Here is a 25,182-nt window from a genome sequence, read left to right on the forward strand (position 1 = left end):
TGGTTCATCCAAACATCTCCTTTGCATGAATGTCTCTCAGCTAAAGCTCAGTAGCTATCTGCCATACTTCCAAAAGGCTTTCACAGTGAGGGAGGAGCCACCAGCTGGTGAGAACCATCCCATAGATCATAGAACAGAACAGAACAGAATCATAGGGTTGGAAGGGGCCTACAAGACCATCGCATCCAACCCCCTGCTCTGACCATTTAAAATGTATTGTGGTTGTATTGTTATATTGTGGTTTTAGTGGTTAAGACACTGAACTGCAGACTGGAAGGTCGGCAGGACAGCAGTTCGAGACCCGAGTGCCGCGTGACCGAGTGAGCTCCCGTCTTCAGTCCCAGCTTCTGCCAACCTAGCAGTTCGAAAGCAAGAAATTGCAAGTAGATAACTAGGTACTGCCTCGGGGGGAAAGGTAACAGCGTTCCGTGCACCTCGGTGTTCAGTCATGCTGGCCACATGACCACGGAAGCGTCTTCGGACAGCGCTGGCTCTTCGGCTTAGAAACGGGGATGAGCACTGCACCCTAGAGTCGGACACGACTGGTTGGGGACACCTTTACCTTTCCCTTTTATATTTTAAATTGTTTTATTGTGTGCCGTTTGGTTTTAATTTTTGTGAACCGCCCAGAGAGCTTCGGCTATTGGGCGGTATAGAAATGAAATTAATTAATTAATTAATTAATTTGAAATCCACAAACTGGTTAGAAAAATGTAAGTGGCATTTTCAGACAGTGGAAGAGATTATATAAAAATGCATCAGAGAGTAAGAGATGTGACCAATTGTTATGCCATCAATATGCCATATATACAAAAGTATACTTTTTAAAAAGGCTGGAAGAACTGAAGCTCTGAAGATGCAAAAACTGTAAATTAACAAAGCATTTTGTCTTTAAAGGAGCACTTTGTACTGGAAGAAACCAGAACACATTCTTTCATTCATAAATGTCAAGTAAGCAGGTGTACATGCAAAAATAAGGCATATTCAACTGGAAACTAAATGCTAAGTAAAATCATGGGACCCTGCCATCTCATGGGTGAATGATAAGGGCACAAACTGGCATAGCAGTAAATAGTTCTCATTAGAAGGGAACATGAGACACATTATACCAGTACAGATGGATGATCAACGTGAATACAACCATGGCAGATCATGCCTTTTGGGTCTAATTCTCTGTTAGCATAGCACAAACTACTTCCAGAGAGGTAGCCATGTTAGTCTGTAGCAGCAAATTTGAACTGGTCAGGAAGTTTGGTTGTATCTGTTTAGGTTCAATCAAAATAATCCTCTCCTGTCCCACTATGGCTATCAATTTACTTAGCAATGCTGTTATAAATGGTAACTTTGCTTATCTTAAGTTGTACATAGAATTGTCGCAGACTGTACTCTTTGCATTTCATTGCCATTTGACCAATGTGGTATTTTTCTACCATTGTAAACGTTATTTGCAATTTTAAAATATATATGTACATGCACTTCTCAGCAGTGAGAAGTTTCATAGGTTCCAGCACTTACCCAGCATTTAGTCTTCAGGATGAGCATATGATGAGCATTCACAGCATTAACACTAGCATATTCCTGTTCCCGATCAGTTGTCTAGAAGAACCCATTGTGCCACAGGATTTCCTGCAGTGAGCGAAGTCAGCTCTCTGCCTCCATTTCAGTTCCAGCAAAGACTGCCTATTACATACACACAGACCTCATTTGCCTCCCCTTCTTCCAGTGGGGGGAAAGGAAAGGTGAGTCACCTATGCTGTCTTGGCCCATCCCAGCTCCCATTGAAACATATAATCAGAAAGTTACCACCCATCCACAGTCTATTGTCAGGTCTTTGAGACGTGTTGCCTATGGGCACCACACTGATAACTCTGCTTACTGAAATCTTAGAGTTAGATTTGAACCTTAGAATTACTGGAGTTCAAAGGGGGCCTGTGCAGTCATCTTGGCCAACCCATAACTCTATCTATCTATCTATCTATCTATCTATCTATCTATCATCGATATACCTGCCAACTGAGACATTTCAGGCATTCAGTGAACTGGGTTCCAGCCCACAGAAGTCTTTCAGATTCTTTGCTATTATCACACTAACTATTAAACCATACAAAGGTGGTCAGACAACATGAACAGCACAAGCCTATGCATATTTACTCAGAACTAAGGCCCACTGTGTTCGGTGGGGGTTATTTCCAGGTAGGTGTGCACAGGATCACATCCTATATATATTCAACCAAAACTGGACTTTATTCAGAGGCTACTGAATAATATTCAGACTACTATTGATGATCCAATGGAAGGGATATCAGGTTAACCACTTTTCAGTCTGAAATACATCAGAGAAGAGGGTTATTTTGCCCAAATAACACATTTGCTATAGCTTTCATGCAATCGTATTGTTGTTCAGTCGTTCAGTCGTGTCCGACTCTTCGTGACCCCATGGACCATAGCACGCCAGGCCTTCCTGTCCTGCGCTCTCTCCCGGAGCGTGCTCAACTTCATATTCATTGCATCCGTGATGCTATCTAGCCATCTCATCCTCTGCCATCCCCTTCTCCTTTTGCCTTCAGTCTTTCCCAGCATCAGGGTCTTTTCCAGAGAGTTTTCTCTTCGCATTAGGTGGCCAAAATATTTCAGCTTCAGCTTCAGTATCTGTCCTTCCAATGAGCACTCAGGGTTGATTTCCTTTAGGATGGACTGATTTGACCTCCTTGCAGTCCAGGGGACTCGTAAGAGTCTTCTCTAGCACCACAGTTCGAAAGCATCAATTCTTCGGCGCTCAGCCTTCCTTATAGTCCAGCTCTCACAGCCATACGTTACTACTGGGAAAACCATAGCTTTGATTAGACAGACCTTTGTCGGCAAGGTGATGTCTCTGCTTCTTACTATGCTGTCTAGGTTTGCCATAGCTTTCCTCCCAAGGAGCAAGCGTCTTTTAATTTCATGGCTACAGTCACCGTCTGCGGTGATCTTGGAGCCCAAGAAAGTAAAATCTGTCACTGCTTCCATTTCTTCCCCTTCTATATGCCAGGAAGTGATGGGGCCAGATGCCATGATCTTAGTTTTTTTAATGTTGAGTTTCAAACCAGCTTTTGCACTCTCCTCTTTCACCCTCAACAAGAGGCTCTTGAGATCCTCTTCGCTTTCTGCCATTAGGGTGGTATCGTCTGCATATCGGAGGTTGTTGATAATTCTCCCAGCAATCTTAATTCCGACCTCTGATTCATCCAACCCGGCATTTCTCATGATGTACTCTGCATATAAGTTAAATAAGCAGGGTGACAATATGCAGCCTTGTCGTACTCCTTTCCCAATTTTGAACCAATCGGTTGTTCCATGTCTGGTTCTTACTGTTGCTTCTTGACCCTCGTACAGGTTTCTCAGGAGACAGGTAAGGTGGTCTGGTACTCCCATCACTTTAAGAATTTGCCACAGTTTGTTGTGATCCACACAATCAAAGGCTTTAGCGTAGTCAATGAAGCAGAAATAGACATTTTTCTGGAATTCTCTTGCTTTCTCCATGATGCAGCGAATGTTGGCGATTTGATCTCTGGTTCCTCTGCCTCTTCTAAACCCAGCTTGTACTTCCGGTAGTTCTCGGTTCGCATACTGCTGAAGCCTAGCTTGTAGGATTTTGAGCATCACCTTGCTGGCATGTGAAATGAGCGCAATTGTGCGGTAGTTTGAACACTCTTTGGCGTTGCCCTTCTTTGGAATTGGAATGTAAACTGACCTTTTCCAGTCTTGTGGCCACTGTTGAGTGTTCCAGATTTGCTGGCATATTGAGTGCAGCACTTTAACAGCATCATCTTTTAGGATTTTAAATAGCTCGGCTGGAATACTGTCATCTCCGCTAGCTTTGTTGTTACTAATGCTTCCTAAGGCCCACTTGACTTCACTCTCTAGGATGTCCGGCTCAAGTTCAGTGACCGCACTCTCATGGCTATCAGGGACATTCAGATCTTTCCTGTATAGTTCTTCTGTGTATTCTTGCCACCTCTTCTTAATCTCCTCTGCTTCTGTTAGGTCCCTGCCTTCTTTGTCCTTTATCATGCCCGTCTTTGCACAAAACGTTCCCTTGAGATCTCCAATTTTCTTGAAGAGATCTCTAGTCTTTCCCATTCTGTTGTTTTCCTCGATTTCTTTGCATTGTTCATTTAAGAAGGCCTTCTTGTCTCTCCTTGCTATTCTCTGGAACTCTGCATTCAGTTGGGTATATCTTCCCCTTTCTCCCTTGCTTTTCGCTTCCCTTCTTTCCTCAGCTACTTGGAAAGCCTCATCAGACAGCCACTTTGCTTTCTTGCATTTCTTTTTCTTTGGGATGGATTTCGTTGCTGCCTCCTGAACAATGTTACGGACCTCCGTCCATAGTTCCTCAGGCACTCTGTCTATCAGGTCTAATCCCTGAAATCTATTCCTCACCTCCACTGTATATTCATCAGGGATATGATTTAGGTCATACCTGAAAGGTTTAGTGGTTTTCCCGACGTTCTTCAATTTAAGGCGAAATTTTGCAAGAAGCAGCTCATGATCTGAGCCACAGTCAGCTCCAGGTCTTGTTTTTACTGACTGTGTGGAGCTTCTCCATCTTTGGCTGCAAAGGACATAATCAATCTGATTTCGATATTGACCATCTGGTGACGTCCATGTGTAGAGTCGCCTCTTGTGCTGTTGGAAAAGAGTGTTTGCTATGATCAGCATGTTCTCTTGGCAAAACTCTATTAGCTTTTGTCCTGCTTCATTTTGTACACCAAGGCCATGCCTGCCTGTTATCCCGGTGATTTCTTGACTTCCTACTTTAGCATTCCAATCCCCTATGATGAAGAGGACATCTTTTTTTGGTGTTAGTTCTAGAAGGTGTTGTAGGTCTTCATAGAACCGATCAACCTCAGCTTCTTCGGCCTCAGTGGTTGGGGCATAGACTTGAATTACTGTGATGTTGAATGGTTTGCCTTGGATTCGTACTGAGATCATTCTATCATTTTTAAGATTGTACCCCAGTACTGCTTTTCCCACCCTTTTGTTGACTATGAGTGCTACTCCATTTCTTCTAAGGGATTCTTGCCCACAATAGTAGATATGATGGTCACCTGAATTAAATTCGCCCATGCCTGTCCATTTTAGTTCGCTGATTCCCAAGATGTCGATGTTCAATCTTGCCATCTCATGTTTGACCACCTCCAGCTTACCTTGATTCATTGATCTGACATTCCAGGTTCCTAAACAATATTGTTTTTTACAGCATCGGATTTTCTTTTCACCACCAGACACATCCACAGCTGAGTGTCCTTTCGGGTTTGGCCCAGCCGCTTCACTCTTTCTGGCGCTACTTGGAAATACCCTCTGCTCTTCCCCAGTAGCATATTGGACACCTTCCGACCTGAGGGGCTCATCTTCCGGCGTCATCTCTTTTAGCCTTGTGATACGTTCCATGGGGTTTTCTTGGCAAGAATACTGGAGTGGGTTGCCATTTCCTTCTCCAGTGGACCACATTTTGTCAGAACTCTCTGCCATGACCTGTCCGTCTTGGGTGGCCCTGCACGGCATAGCTTATGGCTTCACTGAGTTACGCAAGCCCCTTCGCCACAACAAGGCAGTGATCCATGAAGGGGAACAATCGTATAAGTTTCCATAAATACATGTACAGTCTTAAAGTAGACAGATACACTCAGTCCAACCCCATGCATGTTTTATTGGCAGTATGTTACACTGCATACAGTGTAGGCATTTGCAGCCTAAATGTGAGGTACATCTCATTAACCTGAAGCAAAATAATTAATTGACTTGCATTGTGCATATAGCGCAGCCACATTTTTAGGCTTTTTTTTCACATATGTGGAGGGCAGAAACAATACCAGAACACTAAAGCATTGTCTTGTGTTTTTAAACAAACGCATATAGGAACCTCACACTCATCACATCATTACAGGAGTTTATAGCAAAGCACCTTTTCCCTACAAATGTGCCTTGATCGCGTTACCAGGGCTGCAGCTCCATAGCTGGCAGAAACGCATTTTAGGATGGAAGCCTTGATTACGAAACCTCACCATCTGCTTTGCTTATGGCTTCATGCTGATGGATTTTCATATGGAAAGAACATCAAAGGGATTATGACAGGACATTCCGTTTCAAGGCGCTCCCAGAATCCAATGCTCTTTCCTTTCCTTTCCTTTCCTTTCCTTTCCTTTCCTTTCCTTTCCTTTCCTTTCCTTTCCTTTCCTTTCCTTTAGAAGTCACCAGCAAGAATGCCAGTAAGTGCCAATTGCAAAGATGGCACTAATGAGTAGCACAGATCTCAATGTACCCTCCTAAAGGTTGCAGTCCTGAAACCAGGTGTATCATCTCACGGGGTTGGCCCAAGGCATTTTGCTATCTGATGCGAAGGATAAGATGGCACCCCCTCCCATTACATACACAGAAGCTGACCAATGAGGCAGGAGAATCTTACTTTGAAACTTGCAATAAGCCAGCATCTTCCACTGCCCTTGGGGGCAGTAGGCTAGCTTAGGGAGTGCAAAGCAGGCTGTATGGCACACACAGCTCTGCCTTCCAACATCTCGCTGCCTCTCTGACCCCTAGCATCTGCCACCTAAGGTGGTCACCTTTACAGTGTAAAGCAAACCGCAGGTGGCCCAAGACACTTTGCTGCCTGAGGCAAATGACAAGATGCCCTTTGCCTGTTCTACATACAGAAGCGAACTAGACTGGCAGTTGAATTTTACTTCAGCACAGATGATGGGACAATGTCCCGCGCTGCGCTTGAGGGCTGCAGGACAGGCTGTGTGCCACACGCAGCTCTGACCTCCAACAGCAGGGAATGGCTGCGAGGCTTAAGAGGAATGACCAGGAGGCCACTGCCCTCAGCATGATGCTGGCTGGGGGATGCTGGGAGTTGTAGTCCAACACATCTGGAGGGCACCAGGTTGGGGAAGGGTGATGTACGTGTAAGAACTGTATCATTTAAAATATGCTTTACAGGTCATAGAGAAGAGTACAATTTGAAATGAAGAGAGCCCCAAATTATTTCGGTGGTTGTATCAGCCATAGGATTCCATGAAAGCAGCAGGTTCCTGCTTCCAACTTCCTTTAAATGTAATACAACAAGATACTCTGTTTCATCTGATAAATGCTGCACTGCAGCTATATGTTAGTAAGGTAATCAGGTGTGCATGTGTGTGCAAGTGTGTGTTCCTGACCTTAGTGTACAGAGATCTGGGTTTTAGTTCACTACAAGCTTCCACTTAGTCAAGGTGAGTAGTAGCAGGCCTGGGGAAGGAGCCCACCTTCTCTGACTTCCTGCTGGGTGTGCTGCTTCACAGGGCAACACAGCCCACTCCGATTTCCTGTTGCTAGGCAGCCTGTAGCATTTTGCAGTCGCAGGAGTAAGCACACTCAAGCCAGTCATTGCTAGGCAGCCAAAGCTGGTGGGGAGCCCAAAAATAAACACAAGATTGCTGGTCTGAGAAAGAACAAAATAGGAGGAACAAAAATAAGCTGCGTGACAGTACTTCATTATGTAACTTGCCCTCTCTCTCTCTTCTCTAATCAATGCATACTCTAATTGTTTGCCCTCTCTGTACTGATCCTTCTGTATTGCCTCTTCCTTTTCCCACCCTTTCTCTCTGAGGTCTCTCTGTCTAAGTCTTCAATGGCTATGCTTGCTGGGGTGATGGGAAATGCAGTCCAACACATTCAAAGTGATCTTGATAGACTGGAGCACTGGGCAGAAAATAACAGAGACATTTAATAGGGATAAATGCCAAGTTCTGCACCTAGGAAAAAGAAACCAAATGCACAGTTACAAGATGGGGGATACTTGACTCAACCACACTACAAGCGAGAAGGATCTTGGAATTGTTGTAGATCACAAGCTGAATATGAGCCAACAATGTGATGTGGCTGCAAAAAAGGCCAATGCTATTTTAGGCAGTATTAACAGAAGCATAGCTTCCAAATCCCAGGAAGTATTAGTTCCCCTCTACTCAGCACCGGTTAGGCCTCATCTGGGATACTGTGTCCAGTTCTGAGCATCGCACTTGAAGAAGGATACAGACAAGCTGGACAGGGTTCAGAGGAGGGCAGCAAAGATGATCAGGGGACTGGAAACAAAGCCCTATGAAGAGAGACTGAAAGAACTGGGCATGTTTAGCCTTGAGAAGAGAAAACTGAGGGGAGAGATGATAGCACTGTTCAAGTACTTGAAAGGTTGTCACAGAGAGGAAGGCCAGGATTTCTTCTTGATCATCCCAGAGTGCAGGACATGGAATAATGGGCTCAAGTTACAGGAAGCCAGATTCTGGCTGAACATCAGGAAAAACTTCCTGACTGTTAGAGCAATACGACAATGGAACCAATTACCTAGGGAGGTAGTGGGCTCTCCCACACTGGAGGCATTTAAGATGAGGCTGGACAGCCATCTGTCAGGGATGCTCTGACTTGGATTCCTGCATTGAGCAGGGGGTTGGACTCATTGGCCTTGTAGGTCCCTTCCAACCCTACTATTCTATGATTCTATGGAGAGCACCCGGTTAGGAAAGGCCTGTCTTACGTCTGCTCTCTACTAATTTCTTTGTCTAGCTGGCACAAACAACGCCCCTCAGCACTCAAGCATGAGTATTTGGGGCTCATCAAGAAATTGATGAAAACCCAGGTGCAAGAGGGCTTGTTGATTTTTATCAGAGGTAAATGAGTTTGCTTGCTTTTTAACATTGGAATTTCTGACTGGTGCTTCTGCTGTAGCTGGCTGTCAGGAGCACCCTAGCTGCCTCTTGCAGTCCCTTCCAATAGCCAACTCAGGACACAGACGACGAGGATTCTTTCCAAGGCTTTATTCTTTTATTACTCTTTCAGATACTAATCACTAGCGACTAAGCAAGGAACAGCACTGGGGAAAGATAGCAGAGTAGCCTAAGCTCCAGGTAAGGCAGTTGGTCCCCATTTGAAGGGGAACCACAGGAAGACCCTGAACTTATGGGCTATGGAGAGATCCTCCCTCTTTCCCTTGGGTCCCCGGGACGCGACGGTTGTTTGAGCGCCAAACGAGCGGAACGCCTCCTTTCGGCATCCTCCATCTGTCGTCACTCCCTGCGTCTGCGCTGAGCGTCCAGCAAGCCCCCCTCCAGCGCTCTCTCACTGCCAGGGTCACTATCTATCCCAGGAATGCTGGCAGGAGGAATCTCTGCCAGCTGCTGTGCCTGAGAGAGATGAGCGAGCTCCTCTCCCACGGATTGCTGTTCTTCCTCAGAATCAGAACTGCTCTGGGGGTCTATGGGCTCAGTTTCCACCCTGACACTGACTAATTGGAATGTCAGTTTTCAAACAGACTGCTGGAGCAGGGTTGACCTGGCCCAAGACATTTTGGTGCCTGAGGCGGAACAGTAAGCGGCACCCTCTCCCTCCCACCTCAAGTCATGGCCCCTCAAGAATGGCCAAGTTATTTTGGCAGACAGAAACTCCTACAAGTGCTTCTCCTGGGGAGTAAAGATACAATAAAAATATATTCAATACAGTAACTATTTGCTGCCTTTTCATAACACCCAAAATCAGCTGTCTGAGTTGGCCATCTCACTCAGCCTAATGGTAGGACCAGCCCTGCAAGAAGCAATAGAGAAAGCAGTGTGGGCTACCAAATGAGTTTCCCCTTTTCTGTGCTGTTGAAACTGAAGGTGCTATGTGGGCATTATCGTATGTATTGTGAGTCAATGGGTTACAGGCACTACAGTGTTATAGAAATTTCAGCTTTAATATGTCTAGTTTAGCTTAAGCTGTTCTACGTAGCTAGATTTTTGTGTGTGTTCTACCTCTGTATAAAACTGCCATGCTGGCAAAGACACAGTGCCTTATCAGAGACTCAAGAATGTCAAGAATGTAGTATGCAAGAGTACGTGACTATCTCACTACTGTCTCTCTATGCATGCTTGAGTGTTGAGGGGCATTGTTTGTGCCAGCTAGACAAAGAAATTAGTAGAGAGCAGGCATAAGACAACCCCCAAAGACATTGTGTATATAAGCTTCTGGATCACATTACTTGGTTGCCATCTTTGTTGGTGCACAAGCCCCAAAGATTACCTTATTCTGCAGAATAAAATCGTGTTGGAGCAGATCTCTGCCTCCTCTCCTTCTTGGTAAACAAATTGGATGAGTCTACAGGGATAGAACACATTTTTTGTAACAACAGTAGTCAACATTGGCTCCTAATCAGTACTGCCTTTCAGTTAACATCACCAGCTACCCTGGATTATTAACCAGCAATCTGGATAATAATAGAATGGTCATCTAGCAATCCTAAAAATATCTTCCAAGAATACGTGAAGGATATAGTAAGGATCCATTACAGACTCAATTCTGCAGATGGACAATGGGCTTGTTCCCAATGACAGCAGAGTTTGCTTGAGATGTCTGCATAGAGATGAGTCTTCAACCAGTACCAAGCCTCAGCAGGAATAACATCTGGTACAATTTTCCCATATTGGCAAATATACAACACTCCTATGAGAAAATGCATTTCATCTACATGTAAGGCAGACCAGCTGAACATTATCCCCCCCCCCCCCCCGCAACACTGGAGGTCTTATGAGAAATATCTGAAGTGAGCTATCTGCAGATCGATCTGCAAATACCTTTGCAAAGAATTTGGCTCAGTCCTCAAAGTGCATACATTGGGACAAGAAGGTCATAATCTGTTACTAGAAAACCAGAGAAGGGCCAACTGGTAGAATTTTATTTTATGTGTTTTGCTGTACAATAAGGATATTCTCCTTTATCCCAGAGATGGATTCCACTTGATTTCAATAATAATCAATCTCATCTAGACTAGTTATTGCCTCTTATAGCACAGAGTAAAAGTGAGGGTTGTGTGTGTTAATTGCAATGAAAGGATTCCTTGTAGTTTAAAAGATGTATGACTCCCTGGGGAAAATATAATGGCTGTGGTAAAGCAAGAGACTTTTGCTCAGTCCTCAAACTACATACACTGGGTGTTTCCAAATGAGGCTTTTATTGTGCAATTGGCCTCATTTGTGGAATTTAATGGTGGGTCCAGACAATGACGTCGTCAGTTTGTAGCCCTCCTGTGTTTTCTCTTAATTACCAGAGAAAAATCTATTAAAGAGGAAAAGATGGAATAGCTGCATAATACCTTTCAATTGTTAGCACTAGGTGGCCTCTGAATATTTTGGTACCTGCATTTATTTATTTAAAATTATACAGAATCCTAAGGGCAATTGTTTCCCCTAATTGTAATTCTTTGGAGATGGTTAGCTCCCCCTCTCCTGAGTTAAGCAATACACCCAACTTTTTTTAAAGGAGGTTGAAGTGAACAGCAGCATGGCTATCCCTCCCCTCCATTTATACACTGATGGATAAATGGGATACAAGTCAGAGTTTAGCTGATCATGCAGAAGTGCTCTTATACTGTGATAGGCCTACATTTCTGGGTAGACTAAATATAATGCAAGAAATACTTATATTGAAATGGGGTGGGGGGAGAGAGTTCATATGCTCCAACTGGAATAGTTCCAATTTCCTGTTCTTGTCCCGCTAGTATAGCCTGCCCCAATGTAGTGCCCTCCAGATGTGTCAGACCAGAATTCCAGCCAGCAGTGAAGGGAGCTGCAGTGCAACACATCTGGAGGGCTCCAGGTTGGGGAAGGCTGCCCTAGTAAATCACTACCTCCATTTTGTCCCTAAGGATGTCTTATTTATTTATTGCCCCACTTTTCCACCAAGAAAATGGCACTCAAGGCAGCTTACAATCATAAATAAAACTTGATTAAAACAATAAAACAAATGCATTGAAATTAAAAACATAACAATAACAGGATAAAAACAGCATCCAACCCAACAGATCTGCTTACACACCAAAGGCCTGCTTGAGTACAGTGGTCTTTGCCTGGCAGCAGAAGGACAGTAGAGAGGGAGGAAACCATAGCCTCCCTTCGCAGGGAGTTCCACAGCCTGGAACCAGCCACCAAGAAGGCACTCCTTCACATCATCACCAAATGTGCCTCTGAAGGCTAGTCTCGAAAGAAGGACCTCTCCCGAAGATCTTAAGATCCGGCAGGCTCATATGTGAGAAGGCGGTCTTTCAGGTAGCCTGATCCCAAGCCATTCAGGGCTTTATAGGTCATAATCAGCACTTTGAATTGTGCCTGGAAACAGACTGGTAGCCAGTGAAGCTTTTGTAACAACGGAATCACGTGCTTCGGTCAACAGTCTGGCAGTGTTCATAAGTTCTGGCAACAGCAGTGTTCATAAGTTCTGGCAAAAAAATTAATGACTTCCCACACTGCCACTACAAAGAGGTCTCCAGAGAATGAGCATCCTTTCTGTAATGTATGGAGGCCACACCAGGAATGCTAACAGGTAACTGTCTTTATTTTGTTCTGTTTTCATCAAGGCCTTTGCCTGGCAGCCATCTTAGGAACCATTGTAGCCAGCAAACTGGAGCAAACTCAGTCTCCCTTTGTTACAGCAATACATCTGTCCTTGGCCACTACGTGGCAACACACTTAAACTGCTCAGATTATTACACCTTCCTCCAGTTGCCTAGAGATCTGTGCTGGGACATTTTCATTTCTTCCCCCCAGATTTCTGTCCTGTTATTTTGGGTGTATTTTTTTATATAAAAAGGGCCTCATGCCTAGGGGGCTCAAATGCCTTAGAAAGGGGTACTTTCTCTTTAAAAGTACTTTTATTGAGCTAACAGAGGGCCTTCTTCTTGGAGCTAGGAGAACTCAGTGAGAAGAGCTTTGCAGCAGCCATTTTTAATCTGTATTTGGGGCCCTAATGAGGAACAAAGACCTGCAACACAGCGACTCGGGCTTCTTCACACAGACCTTTTATCCTACGATTTGAGATTGCTCACTCATGGAAGTTTGCTGGCCCTTTAGATGACATCGTTAACCTCCAGGGCATCTCCTGCACTAAATGACCTTTATTCAATTTTTAAATAGATCGGAGATAATGAGGTATCAAATTACCATCCTTGTATTTCACTTGAGTTCCCTCCTTGAAAAAGGAAAAGTCGCAAGAGGAGGAGCTAGGCCAATGACACATATGGAAGACTCAGATAAGGGGGAGAAGGAGGGGAAAGGGGAGGGGGAAAGGAAGCATATGTAAAGAGAGTCCATTGTGATCCTGCATTTAAAATGGAAGCAGAAAGCCCCGTTTTAAATGCGGGATTTTAGGCTGGTGTAGAGATGCTCACAGAATTGTGCTTGAGTGAGTATAATGCATTATAAATATCAGTTTGAGCTAAATGCTGCTAATATACTACAGCTGAATTGTGATAAAGAATCAAATATACAGGATTCTCAAACTTTCAAACAGTTTAACATAAAGCAGTTTCAGCAATTCTGTAAAAAATTACAAATTCATTTTTTGTTCTATAGTCTTAGTGACAGCATGGCTTCTTTGCAGCATTCACTGGTTTTTCAATACACACACAAATAGGAAGAAACAAATAGTTGCTTCTTCTGATTACTTGCAAGACAATGTCCAAAAAAAGGCCATTGCTTGATGCCTGGCTGCTGCCATCAAAGGAAACAGCTTCTGCCTCAGAATTGCCTCAAGACACAAATCAATTCAGCAAGCTGAATGAAGATGAGCAACACCTTGAGGATGATCCTCAAGAAAGAGACGGACCACCATATTCGTCCACCAGATTTGTGCCAACAAAACCCCATAAATTTCCAAAAAAATTAGGGTAATAGGTCTTGGGTTTGAGGTTTACCTGGCTTCTTTATGATGTGGATCATGATGTGGTTCTTTGCCATGATTGCAGTACAACATTTAAAGAGAAGCAGGATTCTTCAAATGTAGAAGTGAGTTTTATTCTAAAAGATTTCTCAAATTGGAAATGTGCTGTTGAAAAATTCCAGTCTCATGAAAATAGCATTTACCACATTGATTCTGTGAGGTACCATCTAACAAAAGAAAAAGGTACGAATATTGCTGCTCTCTTTCCAAAGCATTCAAGTAAGCAGCAGAAGGAGGCTCGAGAAGCATTATGTGTCATAGTTCTGTGAGCTTCCTCTGCCACACAGGCAGGGGCACACCAAAGAAGATGGTAACTTGACTGACCTTTTAGAGGAACACTCAGAAGACCTGCCCTTAAAACGTGGCTGACACGAAGAGACAAATGGCTGAGTGGTGACATCCAAAATGAGCTACTTGAAATTATGCCTCAAAGACTGCACAGTGACATCATTAAAGAGGTGAAATCAAGCTTTCTTTCTTTTTTTAATAATTGCTGATGAGATGTAACTGGAGCCAAGCAGTTTACATTGTGTCTGCATTGGGTAGAGAGTGAATTATTGAACATATGAGAAGAATACCTTTGTGTTTATAACCCTCCTGACTTAAAAGCTTGTACTCTCTTCACTGCTGTGAAAGACATGATAATTCGACTGGGGCTTGATTTCCATGCTTTGTGTGGACACTGCTTTGATGGTGCAGCTAACATGTCTGGGCATTTCTCTGGGGTTCAAAAAAAGATCACCAATATGCAACCCAAGTCAGTTTATATACACTGCAGCAACCACTCACTATATTTGGCTCTGCAAGAGGTTACCTGCAGCTATGACATGGTTGGTGATGCACTGAGTACTGTGAAGGATGTATCAAACATGATCTTGGTCTCAGTAAAACAGAAGAGCATATATTCCAGTATTGTTCTTCCTGAAGCCATAGAAAATGCTGAAGGGGTATGTAAACCAAACAGCCTCCTTCCTTTGTGTCCAAGACATTGGGCTGTCAGAGTAAGGTCCATACAGAGGTTCCTTGAGAACTATGAAAGAATTCAAGCAACACTCCATGAAATCCTGGAACATCCAGGGTCCTTCCAAGATGACAGAAGGGCAGCAATGAAAGGCTACTGCAAAATCCTTGGTGAATTTGAAACAGCATTTGTGCTAAATACTTCCATAGCAGTATTTGGGCCATGCAAAGAGCTTGCAAGAACCCTTCAGAGCACCAAATACAATGCAGCAAGGGCAAAGCAAGCAGCAGAAATGCTCATTTGTACCCTGTCAAACCTAAGGTCAGAGAATGCATTTGAAACAATTTGGCAAGACACAAAAATTCCTACTGAGAAACTGGGCTTGAAGATGCCTCAAACTCCAAGAGTTAGAAAACCACCAGCACGTTTTGACCATACAAAGACACCATCACCATCAGTGGTCATGGATGCAAAAAAAAAAAAAAAAAAACCTCTCCAGAAAGATTTCTTTGGTGAAATCAAATGTTGGTTCAACCAGCCTGGAATAGGTCAAGTAGTGAAACTGGAAAATGCTTTAGTAATTGCTCCATGTGGAAGGCATTTCAGCAGCGCAGAAGAGGTCAGAGAGGCTCTTGGCGTTCACAGCTGTGGCTTTGATTTGAACAGGCTTCTGGCACAGCTGATACTGCTCCCAACAGTCATTCCAACTGCTGAAGTAAAGACAACTGAAGACACCTCACAATCATTGAGAGGACAGCCTCAGACAGTCTTAAATCTCTTAGACCAAGTCATCATGCTGGTACAGCTCTTACACACCATGCCTGCATCAGCAACATCAGGAGAACATTCTTTTAGTGTTCTGAGGAGAGTGAAGATCAACCTTCAAAATCACATGGCACAGAAGCGCCTTACACATCTGCTTCCTTTTCATGTGCACAAGCAAAAAACTGGCCAAATTCCCTTGGAAAACATTATGAATGAATTCATCACCAGAACTGCTGAATGCCAAGCCTCCTTTGGCTTAAGTGTGCCACAGTAATGTTTATGGTTTATTAAAACTCAAACAAGGAGTATGTGGCACCTTAAAGACTAACAGATTTATTTAAGGTGCCACAGACTCCTTGTCTGAGTTTTCATATCTCAGACTAACATGATGTCAGGGTTGCCTCTGAGCATAGGCAGTGGCAGAGTAGCTCAGATTCCAAACAGGAACCACAAAACGTGGGGGAGGAACTTTCCCAGACTCTTCCAGACAGGGAGAGACCGACTCCTCAGGTTTCAATAGTCCAGCTGGACGGAGAGAGCCTCTCTTCACACACACCAGTGAGACATAGTGAACAGGGGGAGGTGGGGCTCGGACAGCCTGAATTCTTAGACGCCAGGCACAGACACAAGGTAAAGTGAGAGATGGCAGGGGTGGAACTTAGGTGATCTGCCCGATTGGCCTGGCAGGAAAGCTATGCGTAGATACCTCACAAGACAGAGGGAGATCCCCACCCCGACCCCTTAAGTTAGGAAAGCATGCCCACCTTTTCTCAAATGATAGGCAACTTTCAACCTTCCTGGTTTCCCTTTGAACTCCCTGAAGGCATTCCCTTTGTAGACTGTGGGTTACTGACAATTAGCATCTGTATGACCCATTGAAGTTAAAGGATTAAAGAGTCATGGATAGAAGCTATTGAAGTTCAGCAGGGACAAAAGAGATACCCGATACATGGCTTCCCCTCCTGAACCTATCTTTAGGGTTTGTTGTTATTAAGTATAATACATACCTATTATGATACCCATGTTATAAATAGTAGAATACAAGAAACACAACTATACTATTTCTTTTAAAATCTTTATTTTATTTATTTATTACATATTTTAAGATCTTTTTATTTATTTTTATTTATTTATTGTACTTTAATTTTTCATTTATTCTAAGATCTTTTTATTTATCTATTTTAATGTATTGTACTTTAGTTTATTTTTATTTTTAAATTAATTTTTTTCAACATCTTTATGCATCTTTATTTTAAAGATTTTACATGAAGTTCCAATAATAAATGAAAATCTTCTAACTTTCTACAAAATACCTTGCTTTCTTCTGCTTTCTTCTTCTAAATAAGTTACCTGGAACATACAAACAGTATTCCATTATCCATAAGCATTCTGTAATTTTTACTTTGAGCAATTACTACTTTTTTTCTTTTTTATTCAAGTGTATTTTTTTATTCAAGTGTATTTATGATTGTGACAGTGCTAGAATATGACAGATTTATTATTTAATCCATTAAGGGCACAATCCTATGGAGATAGGTGGCCGCCTCCAAACTCGGAGGCAACTGCCTATCCAATGCAGGGCAGGAGAAGCACGGAGGGCGTTCCCTCTGCGCTTCTCCTGCCCTGAATTTGCTACCTGCAGGAAGGCAGAGCGGGAGAGGAGGCTGCTGGATGACACATTGGATGAGTCATATTAGCATTTCCACTTTGCCCCCCCCCCGGAACACCCCCCCTTATCCTTAAATAAGGAACTACCCTTATTTAAAATGTTAGTTTGAGTTTCTAGAGTTGTAATTCTACACAGGCTTCAGCTCCCCTCCTCAGGGAATCCAGAAGTCCAATTTTGGGGGAAGGATTAGATGCTTCTTATCTCTAGTGCACATGCATGTCAATGTATATGCATGGACACTAATGCAGGGTGACCAGAAGATAGATCTGGATCTACTGATAGATCTCTGGATGATTTGAAGTAGATCAACAAGAACGTCCGACACCCAATTATTTAACAATAGCAGCAACAAAATTACTCCTTTCCCACCCTAAACTGTAATGAGGAAATCAACAAAGCTTGAGGTGCCCAGGCATAGATTTTTGTGTAGAGCAGCCTTCCCCAAACTGATGCCCTCCAGATGTTTTGGGCCACAACTCCCAGGATTCCTGACCATTGGCCATGCTGGTTGGGGCTGATAGGAGTAAAAGTCCAAAATATCTGAAGGGTGGAAGGTTGGGGAAAGCTGGTGTAGAAGGTTGGTGAGCTCAGGTCAGTTGTAGTACTCAGACCAAATTTTTGGGCTTGGAATTCTTTAATTCTGAGTGTATGTCTTTTGCGCCAGGCTCTGGTTGGTTTCTAGTAAAAACAAAGCAGATCCCAGAAACTTGATGTCTGCCCACCCTTGCACTAAGGTACTATGTAGTGTGCAGCCTGCTGTTTCACACACTGCAGCTGCTGAGCTATAGTTTGAACTTTTGATAACCTACTGTAGTATAATTTATTTATTTAGGGAACTTATACTCAACCTTCCCAGTGCATTCACATTACTCTGGATGGCTCACAATTAAAAACACAATTGGCACATAAAAGAAGTAAAACAGCACAAAAACAGAAAGAGGCTTGGCAGATAAAAGAATTCTAAACTGAGGATCTATCACATAGAAATCATCTGCCCAGCAACTACTTGCTAGAACTGGAAGGTTTTAATAAGTAAGTGAAAATGAGTAAGGAAAAGGCCAAAGAGCTGCTGAATTTGTGGAATAATTTACAGGCTAAATTATTCCACAATCTGGGGGTGGCCACTTAGAAGGCCCTTTCTTTCATCCCTATCACTAGTCATAACCTAGCTACAAGCAGGACAAAGAAAAGGGCCTATTCGAAGATTTAAGGTAGTAAGTAGGTAGTAGGTAGGCTGATATGGGAGGATGTGGTCCCCTAGGTATCCTGTACCCAAGCCATTTAGGGCTTCACAGATAATCACTGACACTTTGAATTATTCCTGGAAACAATTTGGCAACCAATGCAGCTGTGTGGAATAAGTATAATATGATCTCATGGGTGAGTGCCCACTAACATCTGCTACATTCTGGACCAAGACAAGTTTCCAAGGACTCTGCAAAGGGAGCCTCATGCACAGTGCGTTGCAGTAATCCAACTTGGACGTAACTAAGGGCATATTCCTATGCATGTTTAGACAGAGAAAAGGCCTACAACTCCCAGCAAGCCCCAGCCACTATGGCTGGATGGGAAAGGCTGGGAGTTGTAGGCCTTTTCTCTGTCTAAACATGCATAGGATTGTGCCCTAAGGCTTGTTACCATGGCCAGATCTGATATTCTCAGAAATGGATGCAGCTGGCACACCAGCCTAAGTTGGGCAAAGGCACCCCTAGCCACAGCTGCTATCTGGGCATCCAGATGCAAAGCTGGATCCAGAAGTACCTCCAAGCTGCAAACCTCATTTTTCAAGAGGTGGTGCCCCATCCAAAACAGTCTGAACTCCTGTCTTGTCTGGATTAAGCTTCAGTTTATTATCCCTTGTTCAATCCATTGCCACCTCCAGGCACTGATGGCTTCTCTATTATCTGATGAAAAGGAGAAACTATGTTTTTCTACTACTTCCTAACCAAAACAGCAAACATGTTATTGGCTTTAAAAGTCAGGTGAGTGACAACCTATCGTAGAGGTAATGCAGAAGACACACTTATGTGTTGAGTCACCATATCTTTACAATTCACTTTTAAAATATTCTGCAAAAATCTGTATCTGCTGTATCTAGGTGTTTGCTTGATTTAATCAAAGTATCATCAGACTGTATAAGTAAAATTTATCTGAAATATTTTACTAACATTTAACTGTAGGGACTCAAGTCACTTAGTGCTGTCATTATTAAACACAGATGAGCCACAAGTAAATCCCTAATGAGATATTTTAAGTTTCTCAGGGAGAGTGTACAGGATTCAAGAGGCTCATTCTCCAGTTGCAACTATAGATCAAACCACTTGATGGCGCTTCAAGCTTAGGATATACATACTACGTCGTGGTTGCTATATGAAAATCATTAGTTGCTAGTGTTGTTTCTAATAATTATGTTGCACAGTCATTGTATTTCTACCTTTCTGTGTAGATGGGTCAATTTGGATCCAATAAAAGCTTATCCTGAATTACAGATAAAAGGGTACATCTCAGTGTAGAAGTATAATAGTATACACAGTATAACCAATAACATGTGGGGGAGACACCTGTCTACACGCTGCATATACAAGTGACAGGAAGCAGGAATCACTCATAGCTTCCTATAGTTCATACACATGGTTTAAAAAACATGTGCATCTGCTTGCACATTATGGGATACCAAGTAGTACATGTTGTGTGTCTTGTTGTATCTGTAACGTGTGAAGAGTTCCTGAGCCTGTCTCCCCAAACAATATGTATAGATGTGAGTTTTCATTCTGCCTGAAGAAATGCTCTAAGAAGCTGGAAATAGAAACTCTAGGAAACTGGAAATCTACAGTTGGAACCAGATTTATGCTGGATCAACTGTGCTGATGGAAGTGGATTTCCCTGCCCACTCCTTCCCACAGCAGTTCCTCCACCCCCCTGAAAAAGCGACAAGAGTCAGGAGACCCTGCTGAATGGGGTAAACTGGGGGGGGGCGTGGGGGGGAATCCTCCAAAACTGGGCAGAGGGGCTTCCACGAATGGAGCCCTTCCTCTCATGGAAGATCCCTTTCTCTTGTCGAAGCCAGCTCCTAGATCCAACCCCTGATAGAACACAGATCCTGATAGCTAACCTATCCAAAAATGCTACTCATCTGATGTAGCTACCTACAGGTCAGGGAAGCAAACAAGAGTTTATTACAAGAAGCAGTTTTTGAGAGTAATTCAGCAATATTAAAAAAAATAGTATTGATTTTCACATACAAATTCATATAACAGTAAACATGAATTACATAACATAAACATTCACTGACAGTATATTAGTCAAATAGGTCAACGTAAGTACTCAGGTTTGATAATACAAATGTAGATCAGTCTACTGTGTAGAGATACATCCAAAAGTATCTCTCCACGTTTTACTATGGGTATTAGGTGTTCTTGTATTGTATGTGTCATTTATAAGGTTTATTAAGTAATACCAAGTCAACATAAACTCATCTGTATTATCTTGTTCTCTGGTGGCTTTGAACTGTTTGTTTAGTTTCTATGCCAATACAATATTTCATATATTATTGTACCACATATCTATTGGGAGGTTTAAATGAGACTTCCATTTACAACAACTTAGCATGCTGCAATTAAGAGAAATGTAAGCATTTCCTTACAAGGTGGAGTCTCATTATCTGTAAAGAGAGTTAACAAAGCCAGATTAGGATCTAAGTACATTTCTGTTTTCAGCAGTTTTCCACATTCTTGGAAGATGTCAGTCCAAAATTTGTATACCACTTCACGTTCCCACCACATGATATAAAATGTTCCAAGTGTGTTTCCAACAGTTTGTTGTTGTTGTTGTTGTTTAGTCGTTAAGTCGTGTCCGACTCTTCGTGACCCCATGGACCATAGCACGTCAGGCCTTCCTGTCCTCCGCTCTCTCCTGGAGTGTGCTCAAGTTCATATTCATTGCATTGGTGATGCTATCTAGCCATCTCATCCTCTGCCGTCCCCCTCTCCTGTTGCCTTCAATCTTTCCCAGCATCAGGGTCTTTTCCAGGGAGTTTTCTCTTCGCATTAGGTGGCCAAAATATTTGAGCTTCAGCTTCAGTATCTGGCCTTCCAATGAGTACTCAGGGTTGATTTCCTTTAGGATTGAACCTATGGCTATAGAGCATCAATCATTACTATTTCCAACCGTATTTGAATCCAACATTCATTCTTTAAGGGTGCAATCCTATGCGTGTTCAGACAGAGAAAAGGCCTACAACTCCCAGCATTCCCTAGCCAGCAAAGCCAGAGTTGTAGGCCTTTTCTCTGTCTAAACATGCATAGGATTGTGCCCTAAAAGTAGAAGGAGCATCGAGGAAGGGAGCTCTAACGTCGGGGGGGGGGGAAGAGCAAAAAAGCGTTGCCATGGCAGGCAGGATGTCAGAGACAGGAAGGACTAGACCGTGGACTACATTTCCCAGAATGCTCTTTAAGAGGCAGGGCAAGAATGATTTGATAGAGGCTGTTGGAAGACATTAACAGGATCCTGAGCCGTGGACAAAGGTTAGTGAAGTCTGTCACTTCAAGGTAGGAGTAGGGATCGTTTTATACTGCTTGAGATTTTTTATTATAGGGAAGTGAGGTGTAGGATCAGCTATTCTTCGGTGCTGTCAGCCTCTTGGCCTGCTTAGAGATGATGTTTTACTCTAGAAAGTTGGAGGAAAGAACATTTATTGTTATTTGTCCTTGCAACTGTCAAATTCTGTCTGTAATTGATGGGATTGGGTCGGATATGTCTTGGGGAGGGTCACCCTCTCCAAAAGAGGGTGTAATATAATAGGATGTGTGTTGTTGTGTACTAAGGACAGGAAACCATTTATCCTGTGGCAGGAAGGTGGCTTTGCAGAGCCACTTGAAAGCTTTGTGTGTTGAGGATGGGGTGACTGTAGATTAAATTGCTAGGGATAAGTTTCGAGTTACAATTTGGTGAGAATAAGGGAATGAAGCCTGTTTGTTGTAAGCACCCAGAGAACTTTGCTATTCTGCGGCGTATAGATGTGTTGTTGTTATGATGATATGAGGATGTCAGCCCTTTGGAGGAGCTGGGTACTAGAGCTGTGGGATCTCATGTTGCACTTTGGGGTTATGTCAAGGACTTGGGGAACAAAAGACAGAGAATCTTAAAACCTGGGAATAGGACATCTGATGGTCTGATGAAGTGGAAGATAACAGAAGGTTCACCTACAAGCCCATACAGTGCATTTCAGGAGTTACTTTATAACACACTTTTAAAACCACGTCTTTGTACTCCATGAATAGGATGGCTAAAAAGAGTTAACAGGTTGATCCCTCTTGTTTCAGTGCATGTTATTAATGGCACTTAGAATCACAGAATCATAGGACAGTAGTGTTGGAAGGGGCCTACAAGACCATCGGGTCCACCCCCCTGCTCAATGCAGGAATTCAAGTCAGAGCATCCCCAACTTCTCATCTATGATGGAGATGTGATTCCAGAATCTGGAGAGTAGTGGTTGTGACTTAGTGTAACACATAGAGGCAGCACTCCTATACCCACTTACCTCAGAGTAAACCCATTGAACTCAATGGGACTTATTTCTGAGTAGGCATGTATAGAATTTCACTGTAAGGCTCACTCCTATATGCCCGTACCTAGAAGTAAGGCCATTTAAATCAATGGGTCTGTCTTCTAACGTCCATAGGATTACTTTGTATAGCCTAATTCTACAATCTTTTAAGTACAGTTATTTTGGGGAAAGCCCCATTGACCTCGGGGTAGCTTAACACCTGCGTAAACATGCATAAGACAAAGCTGCAGAACTTCAATATGAGGGGCATGTACTTGATATAGGACGAGATGAACCTAGAGAACAGAGAGAGAGAGTAGTAAATACCTTCTTCTGCGAGGCTTTTGGCACAATCCCTTATTCCCAGTCCCTTACTATAAGTAATCCTGCGTGCAACTGAAACAATCGCATTCTCCCCTGTTTACCCCACCTCCACTTCCCTAACCCTCTGTCGATCTCTTGTTTCTGTCTTCTATTGTAAGCCCTGCAGGGCAGGGACCTGACCTCTTGGTAAAATGCCACTGATGTGGCTGGTAGTATATAAATCAAAAATAATAACAGACAGGTTGCTGTAGGTGGGATCACCACCTTGAGTGAGAGCCTAGGGCTCATCCTGAGTTTACAACGCAATCGTGTATGTGTCTCCTCAGATGTAAATCCCTTTAAATTCAGTGGGGCCGTGTGTGCGTGAGAGAACCACCTACCCACCCTTACCTTTGAATAAGGCCCACTGAAAACAGTGGGATTTACTTCCGAGAAGCCACGCGTGAGATGGTAAAGTACATCTCCCTTCCCACCACCACGCAAAAGCAAAACAGGGGCCCACGAGAGCATGTATTCCGGAGAGCGGTCTGGAAGCTGAGTTAATGAGACGTTTTGTTGCGAGTGAGATGAGGCCCGGCCGAACGTCGCCTTCACAACTGTTCCTCAGGCGGCGGCTGAAGGGGAGCTGGGCCTGCTGAGGGACCGAAGGAGCTGGGGTTGAAGGGAGTATTTGGGGACGGGAGCGGGAGAGGGGTGGTGGCAAGGAGAGTTGCACAAGGGGCTTCGGAGAGGGGGACGGAGGGCTGAGGCTGCTCCCTCCCTCCCTCCCTCCCTCTCTCTCCCTCCCTCCCTGGCTGAAGGGGGGCGGAGACAGCCGTGGCCTTGACGTTTCGTCTCTCCTTCGCCGTTCCCCAGTATGTCTTCGGTTCACTTGGCTGCAGGGTCCTCCCCGGTAGGGGAAGCTGCTGCTGCGGCGGCGGCGGCGGCGACAACGACGCGGTTTTGGGCGACACAATTCGGGCCTAGCTGAGGGAGGAGGAGGCGGGTCATGGCGGAGACGGAGGAGGGCGGCGGCGGCGGCGGCGGCAGCGGCGGCTCGGTGCGTGAGACTCGCTTTGAGGCGGCCGTGAAAGTGATTCAGAGTCTGCCCAAAAATGGTAAGTGGAGGAGGAGGAGGGCCTGTGTGTGTGTGTGTGGGGGGGGGCAGATTGTGGAGAGCGAGAGCGTGAATACAGGATCCCCCTCCCTCAAAGATGGCATCCCATTTGCGTGCCTCTTGGGGCGGGAGGGGACAGTATATCCATGAATTGGGTCAGGTACCAGGTACTCCACTCATCCACCCACCCATGTAACTGCTAAGAAAGGTCTGCATGCCATCTCTTCTTAGGGGGGGGGTGTATGTGTGTGTGTGTATATGTATGTGTATATATGTGTGTGTGTGTGTGTGTGTATATATATATATATATATATATATATATATATGCTGTTTTCCTGGGAGATCTTATCCTGTCAACCATCCCCTGGAGCTTCTGTGAAGGGAGAACTTGCTCTCTGAAGGGATTCATGCTACCCAGTCGCTCTCTTTGAAAGTCTACGGAGGTTTAAGGGAGGGGACTACCCAACTGCTACATCAGAAATCAGGGATGATCCAAACACAGTATGTTAGAGAAAACAACAAAAGAGTCTTGTGGCAACTTAAAGGCTAACACATTTATTCTGGCATAGGTTTTGTGGACGCTCTCCCCGGTATTTTTTTACAACCAGAACATTTCTTTAGACAGAAATGGGCTGGCAATGCTAATCAGCCATAATTATTTATCTGTTTAGGGTGCAATCCTGTGCATATTTAGTCAAGAAAAGGCCCACAACTCCCAGCATTCCCCACCCAGCGAGGAGGACTTTTTTCTGTCTAGACGTGAATAGGATTGCACCCTTAGAGGATTCATATCCCTCTCTTCAGGCAGCTGCCTCTTGGAGTAGCTAGCATAAGATTTTCATTTCTCACTCTAAAATTCTTTTCTATAGGTTCATTCCAGCCAACAAATGAAATGATGCTGAAGTTCTATAGCTTCTATAAGCAAGCAACTCAAGGACCTTGTAATAGTCCAAGACCTGGATTTTGGGATCCTATTGGTAGATATAAATGGTAAGAGAAAAAATGTTCTAAGCTGTAATGTGTTGACAAGCCCTGCCCAGGAGGGCAACACTGGTTTTACCCTTGTT

General features: G+C 43.8%; 1 protein-coding gene across 6 annotated transcripts in view; it reads left to right on the plus strand.

Annotated features, from left to right (window-relative positions):
- The window catches only part of ACBD5 (acyl-CoA binding domain containing 5), a 61,621-nt gene that overhangs the window by 5,065 nt on the left and 31,374 nt on the right, over positions 1 to 25,182 (plus strand). For 2 of the 6 annotated variants that reach the window (XM_084859096.1, XM_084859093.1), the window contains exons 1-3: positions 21,641 to 21,673; positions 23,901 to 24,116; positions 24,985 to 25,105. In XM_084859096.1, coding sequence (XP_084715222.1) covers positions 24,008 to 24,116; positions 24,985 to 25,105 — 230 coding nt within the window. In that variant the 5' untranslated portion in view covers positions 21,641 to 21,673; positions 23,901 to 24,007. Of the gene's footprint in view, positions 1 to 11,998; positions 12,361 to 21,640; positions 21,698 to 23,900; positions 24,117 to 24,984; positions 25,106 to 25,182 lie in introns of those variants that run through there. The other 4 variants (XM_084859097.1, XM_084859094.1, XM_084859098.1 and 1 more) reach the window with 3 other exon arrangements.

This window comes from Heloderma suspectum, chromosome 5 (genome assembly GCF_057233095.1).
Source record: "Heloderma suspectum isolate Gila_16-S chromosome 5, 16-S_ref, whole genome shotgun sequence".
NCBI classification, from domain to species: Eukaryota; Metazoa; Chordata; class Lepidosauria; order Squamata; family Helodermatidae; genus Heloderma; species Heloderma suspectum.